At 32.5% G+C, this 11,949-nt stretch overlaps 1 protein-coding gene across 2 annotated transcripts; it reads right to left on the bottom strand.

Annotated features, from left to right (window-relative positions):
- Window positions 1–1,368: 1,368 nt before the first annotated feature.
- On the bottom strand, window positions 1,369–4,615 carry LOC107920436 (uncharacterized). Of its 2 annotated transcripts, none has more exons than XM_016850165.2 (3): window positions 3,832–4,615; window positions 3,238–3,389; window positions 1,369–3,147 (listed from the first exon to the last, which is right to left on the bottom strand). In XM_016850165.2, exons 2-3 carry the CDS (start codon window positions 3,380–3,382, stop codon window positions 1,727–1,729), a joined length of 1,566 nt encoding a protein of 521 aa, XP_016705654.2. In that variant the 5' UTR covers window positions 3,383–3,389; window positions 3,832–4,615; the 3' UTR covers window positions 1,369–1,726. The 2 variants fall into 2 exon arrangements, with proteins under 2 accessions (XP_016705654.2, XP_016705655.2); XM_016850166.2 differs by having other exon boundaries at window positions 1,369–3,144; window positions 3,832–4,545.
- Between the last annotated feature and the right edge of the window lie 7,334 nt (window positions 4,616–11,949).

Here is an 11,949-nt window from a genome sequence, read left to right on the forward strand (position 1 = left end):
GTTTCTTCCCTTACCCTCCACTATAACACATACATACATTTCATTCTATAATATGCCAACATGTTACATTGTGGTTGGGCCCCCTTTTCTTCTTCTTTTTTTTTTTTTAGAAATTTCATCCCTTGTTCATACTATGGTTCAAATTTATCCATTAGTTTAGGCATTAAGTCCCTCTTCTCAATTTTCTCACTTTTTTTTAGATTATTTGCACTTGAAGTCCTCAAACTATGGCTCAAATTCTAAATCAATTTTCAAACATCAAAACGTTCTAATTAACACTATCTTTCACAGAATCAAACAGCTTAAGGTTAACATATATTTTGGGGCATATCTTGGATTAACAATGGATGAATCTTTTTGATAATGGGGATAGCCATTAGACATTAAATCATGGCTACCACTACTGATTGGCTTCCATTATCAGCCAAATGTCAAAAACTGAAATCCATTCATAGCAAAAAAGTAATTGCAACAAAAGGAAAATTTGATATCAAAATGATAATCTAATCTACGTACCCAAAAAAGAAAATTGGTAAATCCAAATCTGTGCCAAATTTCACCAAACCCTAAAACACAATTTTTAGTCTCCAGTTGAAATTCAGGCTGCAATTTCTCAGTCCAGGGCCCTCTCTTATATTGATGTTTCATCTTTTGATTTTTAGTATTTAGCATTTATTTTCCCCCATGTCTTTGGTGAAATGCAATGCAATTTACTTTGACTAGGTCTACAAGTATGTAGTTTGGTGATAGGAAGAAGCTCACCCTAAGACCAATCCATCAATTTACTGCCCCATGAATTCCATTGGTGGAAATTAAAGCAAGAGTAGGTCATGGAAGTTTCATATATGTATATCAAGAGTTGCTTTTTCTTTTGACGTTAGATATAATAGTTGGGGTTGTATTCTAAGATGACATAATACGGTGGGTTCTGTTATGTTTTTATTCCTTGGAGTAGACTGATCTTACCTTTGGTGCCTATAGGAACAGACCAAATTTTGTAGATTAAATTATATGAATTCCGAATTGGATAAATACCATCTCTTAATAATCATTAATGAATTAACTATGTTAAATTTCGAACTCTAATTTGACAAATATGATTCCACTGATAATGAGGCCAAATAAAGTGAAGTCAGGTTGAAAAGAACGAGTATATAATTATATTGGTTGGACAGATGATTATCAAAAGACTAGCAACTGTCAAAATTTGTTGTTTTCCTACTAATGACTTTTGACGGCCTTGGTCGACATAATGACATCTCATTTAGCACGCAATGCTATTACAAGGACCTGGAAACCAGAGCTAGTTATGCTTTTGCCCCCAACCCAGCTGTCACCAAAACTACAGATGGGAACATAATGAATACATGAACCAAATTCAGCCTTTACTTTTCTTTTATATCGAAAATAAGGATAAAAGAACAGAACAGATCAGACAACGCCTCTCAGACACATATACAGTTTGGTTATGAGTTCATCAATGCAAGAGCAAGGTAATTCATATAAGATATCACCAGCCTTTTAGAGTTACTTTTAACACTACTTTATCAATATACAAAAGCAAAAAGATCTCATTAAGATCACTTTTTAACATGCTGAAGCAAATTGCATTTAGTAGATGAATTTACAAGGGGGAAATAAAAGAAAAATAAATAATTAAATAACCAAAATCATAGCCTTCTTTACTGAGAAGATTCTGGACTTTTCAAGAGCATCTGCACTTATCTCAGGTGTTATCTTGTCCAAAAATCTCTTCAATAATGTTGCCCGTTGGCTGGAGATCGATGCCCTTCGTTGAAGTTGTCGAATACCTAGTGTCCCAGATTTTTGCATCATAATTATCCAATAAATACACATTGCTCACCAGCTCACTAGAATCATCTAGTTTACCCTGCAAAGACCGACTAATCTCAGTTTTCATTCCACCAGCATGCAAATTGGCCTTTGTGTCAACAAGACTATGAGAGTCAACCATGTTTGGCTGAAACTCAAAAGACATACATGAGTCTTCTTGTACATTGAAATCCTCCACAGTTCCAAAAACCTTGTCCGTTGGTTGAAAAACAGGATCGAACCTGCTCTCATCAAATGACTTTGTAACAGGTCCTTTATACGGAAGGTTGATACCATAATCCTCCCTTGTTGCAGCACTGCTATAATATCCAACATAATTATCACCATCAGAGTCACCACTATCATCTTCCACATCATTGTTGTCATCATGGTTTGCATGATCTTCCAGATCAGCAAGAGACTCAATTGCAGAGTCTTCATCTTCCTCTAAAGCTTGAACTTTATAAGACGGTTGATTTCCACACAACTCATCATCATCACTGTCAATGTCCAGACTACCGGATCTGTTCTGAACAGCTCGCCTCTGAAGGATGAAGACATTGAAATAATAGCTGACAATCTCTCTCTTAGATCGTGATGGGAAAACCACAGACAAGTGCTTCCAAAACTTCTTACCCAATGACACAGGATTAGTGTAAACAACCTCACGAAAGATCTCTTCATCTTCTTCACTCCATTTATATGCTACATCCTCTCCCATGTTATAAAACCCCAGTTTCACGAATTTTTCATGCCCAAGGGATTTTCGTAGTAGTTTTCGTGCCTCCGTAACATGCTGTTGCACACATCTTAAAGAGCCCCTATCCAGGCAACTACAATCGAATCTTCCAGCACCAACTTTATCACTGCTGTTAGCAGACAAATCTGAATCGGGCAATGGAATGATACATGTCCCCATCTTAATATCTTCATGGTCAATATCTGCAGCTTTAGACACTTCATTCTGAGCAAACTTAATATTCTTTATGTGCCTACCCCATGATGGAACATTGGCTTGATGATTTGGCCCAAGTGGAACTTGTTTTCGAGGAGACCGATCCAAGAGTAAATAATAGTCCTCCTCAACAGGAGAAAATGTTCTTCGTGGGAAGTCGAAGTCAAAATATTCAGACGAAACAGGTGAAATTGCTGTTACACCAGTGCTTATATCTTCCTCACTAGAAGTGCTAGTGACCAAAGATAACGGAGCACTAGTCTCAAAATCCTCGTCAACCAAATGAGCAACATCATTAAGAGCATCACTTTTAAATTCTTCATCCCACTGGTGTTTATGAAACCCACCCTCAACTTCTACTGTATCAAACAGAAAAGATCAAATCAATATTAAAACTATACAGCAGAATATGAATCATTCACATAAAAACAATAACAGTCACCCTTTACCTGAAATATGAGGCTTTTGAGGACTATTACCATGGGGAGTAGTATCAGCAAACCGAGTCAGCTTGTTATCATAGCCAAACTGTCTTGGATTCTGGAAAGGAAGTTCCTGCAGCTCCTCATCATCAAAAGGCCGCTTAAATCCCATTTACCACCTGTGGGACAAACAATTAATTATAAACGGAAGGTATAATAGTAATAGTTTAATAAAGAATAAAGATAGAGATACAAGTCAGTAACATAACAGCCAATGCACAGGGGAACATAGTAAGACAATAACATAATACTTTCAACTTCAAGAATAAGTTTATGTCCAAGGAAACTTAAACAATAAACATTTGCCGGAACTCATTTAACCAAGAAATTTTAATATAACCTTACTGGGAAGAACTGTGCTATTAATATTAATTATAATGCACGTGCCATTTCAGTCTACAAGCATAACTAAAAACATATATATTCTACCTCTTATAAAATAATTACTCTTACTTTGGTGAGCTGAAAGGGGTAATATACTGACAATGTCACTTATGAAAGCAAGAATTAACACATTAAACACAGAAACTTGAGTAAATTTAAATAATTAAAGTCAATTACCTTTAAATTTTCTTAAATTGAAGCTTTAGTCTGCTAGAAAGGGCACTAAAAGCCAGGGATCAATTAAAACCTTAGAATTCTCAATTGAGATGTGGGCAGCCCTTAATTATGCACAAAATTTGATTTCACTACGGGAAGACGCGTTTCCCCCCAATTAATTTTGATTACCAGGGGAAGCCCTAAATTGACAAGAAAACCCTAACCCTAAAATACGAATTCGCCAAGGAAACAACAAAATCACGACAAGAAACCCCTCTAAAAGGTAACACCGCGGCGTAAAACACCAAAACCCTCTAAGAATTCCAGATAAAAACGAACCCTAAAGTACCGAACAAATTTAAGCCCTAAATGGAAAACGAATCGCGAACAATCGGACAAAATTAGACCAAATCAAGGAGGGAAATCAACACGAATCGAAGAAAAAACCAAAACCCATGAGAGATCGAGGGAAAAAAGAGGCTCGATCGAAGGGATCTAAGAGATTGAAGAGCCCTAACCCTAGTTACGCGTAAAATCAACAGCTGGGATAGAAAGAGAGATCGATCGAAAGGTAAGAACAAGAATCGAAAAGATATTTACGTGATTTATAAATTAGAGAAAGAAATTGGGAGAAAATCGGAGATTGATTTTCAGGTTAATTTAGGGATCGAGAAAGAGGCTGCAAATAGGAGATAGGGGGAAGAGACGACACGGTTCGAGGGCTTTTCTTTATACAAAGCGGTCTAACAGGACCGGATTGGGTTAATTAGAAAACACAAAAAAAACCATTTTGACTTTTGATCCTAATTTCAAATTTGAGTATAACTGATGAACCCGCTCCTTATTAGCTATAGAATATATATTTGGTTAAAATATGTTGTTAGTCCCTGTAGTTTTACAAAATTTTATATTAGTCCTTATACTTTAAAAAGTTAAAAATTCAATCCCTACTTGTTCAATTTAAGAATCCTAATCCAATCATTATCGTTGCTGGTAGTTTCCATCATAAATTTTCAATTTAATATGCTTATTTTTCATCAACCATACATATATCACGTCATATGAAGGCAACTTAACTAATATGTCAATAAATTTTGACAAAAAAAAAATACTAACAAAATTAATGATTGAATTGGAATTTTAAAAACAAAAAAGTAAGAGAACTTGATTTTTAATTTTATCAAAGTACAAGAATTGATAAAATATTTTAACCTATTTTTTTTATATTAGATTACATTTTATATTAAGGTTAATTATATTAAATATCTCTAAATTGTTATTCAAAATTTAAATTATTTTAAATTTCAAACTATTTTAATTGAGTTTTTAAAATATCAATATTATATCAATTAGGTCTTTTGTCAATCTAATTATTAATTTTAAACTTAAATGCTAACTTAAAATTAACATAAAGTATATTTAAAATATGTTAATCAAACATATAATCTCAATAAAATTTATAACTATGTAATAATATGAAATATTATAACTATCAAAATTTAAAGTAAAATAATTTTTTTAACTATTTATTTTATGTAAATTGCTTCAAACTATTAAATATATATTAATATAGATATGATAATATATATTAACTAGTTTTCTTACCCTAAACAATGCATGAGTTGACCATATATATTTATTAAAATAGGATATATTTATTTGTTAATTTTTTTATAGAATTTGCAATGTTTGATAATTACATAACTATGATTAAGAGTTTATAATAATAATTATAATAATAAAGAATTATTTATTGCAATGTTCCAAATTTCATGTTTTTAAGTAAATTTCTATTGTAAAATCACTTGAAAGTTTGTATTATGAGAGATAAATTAAGTCCAAACAAATAATATTTATATTTATAGGTTTTTTATTCAACTAATTTAAAATAATTAATTATTTGGTGCAGCCAGACACATCGGTGACATTACCCCTAATCATCAATTTAAAAAAAAATTTAGGTGTCGCCATTGTGTTAGGTAACCAATCTGTATTTTTCAAAATACCCGTCAAAATATAAGTATTCAAGGAAGGAAAAAAATTTTAATAGGTGTCGCTAGTCTATCAGGCAACACTGGTAAATAAATTTAAAAAATATATATTTTTAAAAAAATGAAGGGGAAGCTAGTGACCATGCTTGCTTCATTAGTGGTTCTTGTCTTATTGGCTTGTTAGTGTTACCATTAGTGGATGAAATATTATTTCAAAAAAATAATCTTACATGAGATGAGAGTGGAAAAGAAACAAATGTGAGAGAAAAATAGAGGGACGAGAGAAAGATATGAGAGAAAAAGAAACGAGAGAGGGGGGATTTAATATTTTTTGGAAAATAAAGAATCAAAAAGGAATTTAATATCTTTCCTTTCTTATATTTGATTTTCCTTCTCTCATCTTTCTTTCTCCCATATCTATTTTTCTCTCATCCCTCTATCTTTCTCTCATGTACTCAGTTGCCCTTTTTGTTTTTTGTTTTTATTTTTGTTCTTTCCTTTATTCTTCTCAATTGAAAACCCTAACCGTCGTACTTAATAACCATCGGTGTCACCATTTATAGTGGCCTTTCATGCCGATTTCGACACTAAACAAGAGATTTCCTCTTCCTTGTTGACTTCTACGGTTCAGATCTCCTAGTAGCCGAATTCAAATCTTCTAAAATAATGACCAAAGCTTCAAGCTACTCTTTCTACAATGGTTTTTTTTTCAATATCACTGGTGCTGACTCACACGACGACACCTAAAAAAATATATTTTTTAAAAATTTTAACGTGTGTTGCTTGACAGACAAGAAACACCCATTAAAAATATATAATTTTTTTTCTTTTTTCCCTCCGTAAATACCCGTGATAACAAGCTGAATTTGTATATTTAACGCACCCAATTTCAGTAATTTTTGCTACTGAGTCTGTAATTTTTAGTTAATTTTATCAGGTACGCAGTTGGGGTATCAAAATTCTAGTTAACAAGTAAATCAGGCTAAATTGGAGCACAAGCAATATAAGGGGCGCGAATTGAAATTTTTGAGAAATTTATGGCTAATTAGATTTTCTATTTGACTTTGTAAAAGCTAGATTTAGAAAAAAAATCTAATATAAAATATATATATAAGGTATGATTTTATGTTGTTGGTTATTAGATAAAACAGACTAAAATTAGCATATAAAAAATATATAAATACCTTATATGGTGGCTTTGTAAAATACCCTGGAGATTGAATAAAATATAATTTATTTTCTCTCACTGTTTTCCATTCGTCTGTAGCAAAAGGCAAACCATTTTGCCATTTCATTTCTTTTTCATATTTTTGGTTTAACTGCTTTGTAAGCCCTTTCTCCTTTTCACTTATCACCATTTCATTCAAATTCAATTTTAAGTCCCAATTGAGTGTGATTAATTTCATGTTCAACTAATTCCTTTTTAGCTTTAGCTCAATTATTATTTCAACAAAAAAAATCATGAGATATGAACTCGCACTAAAAACATTTCAATATGGTATTCACTATTTATCCCGTATATGGGATAGTCACAATCGTCCCTTAAAGTTAATCCAATTTCAATCCAAAAAATGCGCATTGGGTTGGAGTTATTTGGTGTACAGTTGGGAAAACAAGACGGTCATCTGCCGAGTTCAAATTCTCGCGAACAAATTGGTGTGTTCAATTGGAAAAAACTAGTTGGATTTCGTCAAAAGAGATAGTGATCAAATTTAAACAACCCATGCGGTTAAGACCATTAATTCGAGTTAGGCTTTTCTAGATCGCAAGGCTACCGAGATCTTAAATTGCGGACGCGTTTTACATAGTTAGATAATCAGTAAGGGTTAATTTGTAGGTCATACCAGAACCAACTACACAAGGAAAAGTTGGCAGTTGGGGCGTCCTTGATCGCTATAACTAGCTTATCGTTTGGAAAGGAAAATCTACTTTCAAGGATCGATCCGATGTTGGAGCGTATCGAGGCTGAGGCTAAGCATTCACATATTGATTTACCAATTTGATTTAATTACCTTAATTTTATTTTAGAATCATAATTCTGTTATTATTTTATTTTATATTTGTTTATTTTATTTTTTTATCAACTAAATTCCCCCTTTTATTTATTTTTCAACCCTGCACACATAGGTCGGGGGCACGACAACTGCTTAGACTCAAAAATCTGGTCGCATAAACAGGAAAATTAGGAATCTCAATCCCTGTGGGATCAACCCTACGACTCTATACTACATTTAATTAAGTTAGAACGTAGGAAATTATGTTTGGTGGTTTCAATGCCCATCAACCCGTATTTTTTAACGGGTACTTTGAAAAATAAAGATGGTGTTGCCTGACACAATGGCGACACCCGATTTTTTTATTTAAAAAAAGTTGATGATTGGGTCATCATTAAGGGGTGGTGTTGCTAGTGTGTTAGGCGACACCCATAGACACTGTGGAGAACAAATCATTTTCGTACATAAGTTTTGACTTGGGTCATTTTAGAAATAATTAATTATTTCGAGTCAATTGGGTAAAAAAGTCATAATTATACTATTAATTATAAATATTAGTATCATTATTTTATTTTATTTTATTTTCAAATTTTTAATTAGAATTCTATATAAATATTTAAAAAATAAAATATAAATCAATTTATCAAAATGTTAATAAATTTTTTATGATAATTTTAATTTTATGAAAAAATATACTAAAATATATAGGTAATCTGTAAAATAAAAGGGCTAATACATTACTTTTGACAATCATAAATTTATGTATGGTAATTTTAAAAACATTAAAATAAAGTAGAAAATAAAAATAAAAATAAATTAACTTATATAAATATGGTTAATTTATGTAAATATGTTGCAAAAAAAATCAATTGAGAAACTATGTCATTTTTTTTATAAATTTATCGATCTACGTTGTTTTTAGAGAAAAAAATGAAAACGCGTCCTAAAGGGCACGTTTTCACTGATTTGGCAGAGAAAGTGCTCCCTGTAAAACGCGTTTTCTTCTCTTTCCTAAAAACGCTTCCTATGTGGTGTATTTTCTCTACCAGATCAGTGAAACGCCCCTTTAGGATGCATTTTCACTTGGTAAAAATTGTTTTTTTCTTCTTCTTTTTTCTTGCAATTTGAAATTAGAAGTTTGAGATAGACATTGTTATAGTTTTAAGATATGTTTGAATTTACGATGGTGTCGTGGAGCTGGGTGACCTACGAATTACATCTGGCATGTGAGCATGGAGCCATCACCTGAGAAGCTGGATCGCGTTGCAACTCAAGGTCCCAGTTGACGGTGATTATACGGTCTCCGTTGTAAATGTAACTAGGGCTTCAATTTAACAAAGGTTATGCTATCAAGGGATGGAATATAAATGGGGGCCACTTAACAGTGGTTACGCGGGCACGACAACGTGTTCCTCATCATTAGAGGAGGATGCTATACACCAACGAAAAAGAAGTACAAGGAAGAAAAACGCAATGGCATTTTAGTATAATCAAGTAATTCATTTTATTCATGTCCACCGAATTACTTGATTATACTAAAACGTCACTGTGTTTTTCTTCCTCGTACTTCTTTTTCGGTGGTATATAGCATCCTTTTTTTATGATGAAAAAAATTGTTGTCGTTCTCGCATAACCACCGTCAACTAGGTCTAAAGTTATTCTCCATCACTTGACAACATAACCTTTTTAAACTTGAAGCCTTAATTACAATTCAACCTGAGACGGTATAGTCACCATCAACTTAGACATCGAGTTGCAATGAAATCCCGACTTCTCGGGTGATGGCTTCATGCTTACACGGCAAGTGAAATTTGTAGGGTCACCTGGCTCCACGACATCATCGTGAACCCAAACATAACTTGAAACTAAGATTATGTCTCTCTCAAAGTGAGAGAAATAAATCTATAAACCCAAAATTTTCAACACGTAAGAGAAAGAAAAAACAATTTAGAGATGTGGGTGAGTAGGTTTAGGGTTAGTGTATTTATATAGGGAATAAGAGGGGTTAAATGGGAAATTTTATCCCAGGAATCCTGGGTTGCAGGGTCTCAATGTAACACCCTCAACCTGACCCAATTCATTGGGTCCGGATTTCAGTTGTTACTAAACAATACAAAACACTTAACAAAAACAATTTCATTTTCTCATTTATTTTAAACATTTTATTAGAAGTTCCAAAATAAAAAATTAACATTTGGAAATTTAAAATAGAATATATGATATATAACTCATTACATCAAATTTGATACAGATCTTTACAAGTTAGAAACTATTTTAAGACAGGCTCAAAAGCATATTTGAGATTATGCCATATATCCACTGAATGCATAGTAGTCTACTTGGCCACCAACTTGGCGTACTCCTGGTATTGTCTCTTTAGGCGAAGCCTCCTCTCAACACACTTGAAAAGATATAATCAAACCTTGTAAGTATAAGAGTACTTAGTGAACTCACTACAGCCATACTTTTATGGACACTTTGCAATCTTGTATGGATTGCTATGAATTAACCAAATTCTGCACCATTTATTTCGGTTCGTACCATCACATTATTCACATTCCTTTATATGTCAGTTATCATGCCCTTATCATATTTAATCTTCCATATCTTGTTAACTGAGGAATCATTCCAATCATTACTTAAATCTCTTATTTCATAATACTTAACAGAACATACCCTTAGAAATCACTTCCAATCAATCTATACCTTAATCCATACTCTCATTTCACACAATTGTTCACTAACATTATATTGGGTGGATACTTACATATGATGGATACCTACACAGAATTTCATACTATTGGTTAACCCTCAGACATACTCTGATCTAGTTCTGTACACATATCCATATTGATAATTCACTGTGTATATCATCCAGATGTACTCCATATCATAATTTATCAGATTATCATAATTCAAAATAACATTAACTCAGATTCAGAATAAATTTAGAAGAAGATGCAATACCTCTTATTTTTCATATTTACATTTTATTATGACGTACACCTTTCTCAACATACAGATATACATTTCTTTTTTCACGGAACCCTTACGACTTTATTCAATCATTATTTCAGAGCATATCAATACCTTATCTTGGTCATACTTGTTACAGAACTACTATAATTTACTCATATCTTACCATTGAGGCAGACATTCAGATTCATAACTTATCAAATATTCCTGACATTTCACACCACATAGACTTTGCAAAACACACCATACAAGCAATCAGATAGAGTACGCAAGTAAGACGATCAATTCAGAATTTTCCATAAAGGCATTCTCTTCAAAGTTCGCCACATAGGCTATTCTTAGCTATCATGTTTACAATATGAATTTTCCTAAACTCACATTTTGTGAGGTTTGCCCATTATCGTCCTAGGACATGCAGAGAACCTCATTGGGTAATCACCATTCCTTAGCTCCTTTCAGAGGGTATCATGGCTATGGACTTTTCCTTCAGAGTTTATTTCAAAGTTCATGTTTTCAATCCCAACGGACAATTAAAGAGTTAATGATATCCTCTCATTGGCATTGTTTGGATTGATAAATATGGAACGTGGCCACAGGTTGCTTGTTCTCGAACGAGCAAATTATCATAGTCATTAGTTAACAGTGGTCATATTAATCATTAAGAAGACACAATGGTGACAATGAGATAAAATAGGATTGTATTTAATGAATAAATTTAACTCAAAGGAATCAAGAATGTTATATGATGGTAACACACACATGACGAGGTCATTGGACAAAGTAGTTGAATAAATTGTTTTCATAAAGAGTATACAATAAGGAGTTTTCAATCATGGTACTTTTTGTGGACCAACTCCATGATTAAGTAATTGTGAATTATCAGAACGATGTTTCTGGACATAATTGCAATAACTAGAGCCTAATTGTATATGTTCGATTGGTCCCTCCGCTGGCTCAACAAAAGCTCAATCGAACTGCATTTGAATTAGAAAAAAATTCTACGACTTTGGGAATAATTTAATTCAGTCGATTTATTCCATGTGGAATTAAATTAGGCAGTCATAAAAATTGTCCAACTAGAGAATTTAATTAAAGAATTTTCTTGAAAAATTAATTTGGAAAATCTATGTGGTTTTTGGAAAAATTAATTTTGATCAAGTAAAATTAAATTAATCAAA

Source organism: Gossypium hirsutum, chromosome D13, assembly GCF_007990345.1.
Source record: "Gossypium hirsutum isolate 1008001.06 chromosome D13, Gossypium_hirsutum_v2.1, whole genome shotgun sequence".
Lineage (NCBI taxonomy): Eukaryota > Viridiplantae > Streptophyta > Magnoliopsida > Malvales > Malvaceae > Gossypium > Gossypium hirsutum.

Coding starts and splice junctions, on each gene's coding strand:
- LOC107920436 (XM_016850165.2), bottom strand. CDS start 3,382: ATGGGATTTAAGCGGCCTTTTGATGATGAGGAGCTGCAGGAACTTCCT. Junction 3,148..3,237: donor TCAAAAGCCTCATATTTCAG/GTAAAGGGTGAC, acceptor TGTTTGATACAG/TAGAAGTTGAGGGTGGGTTT.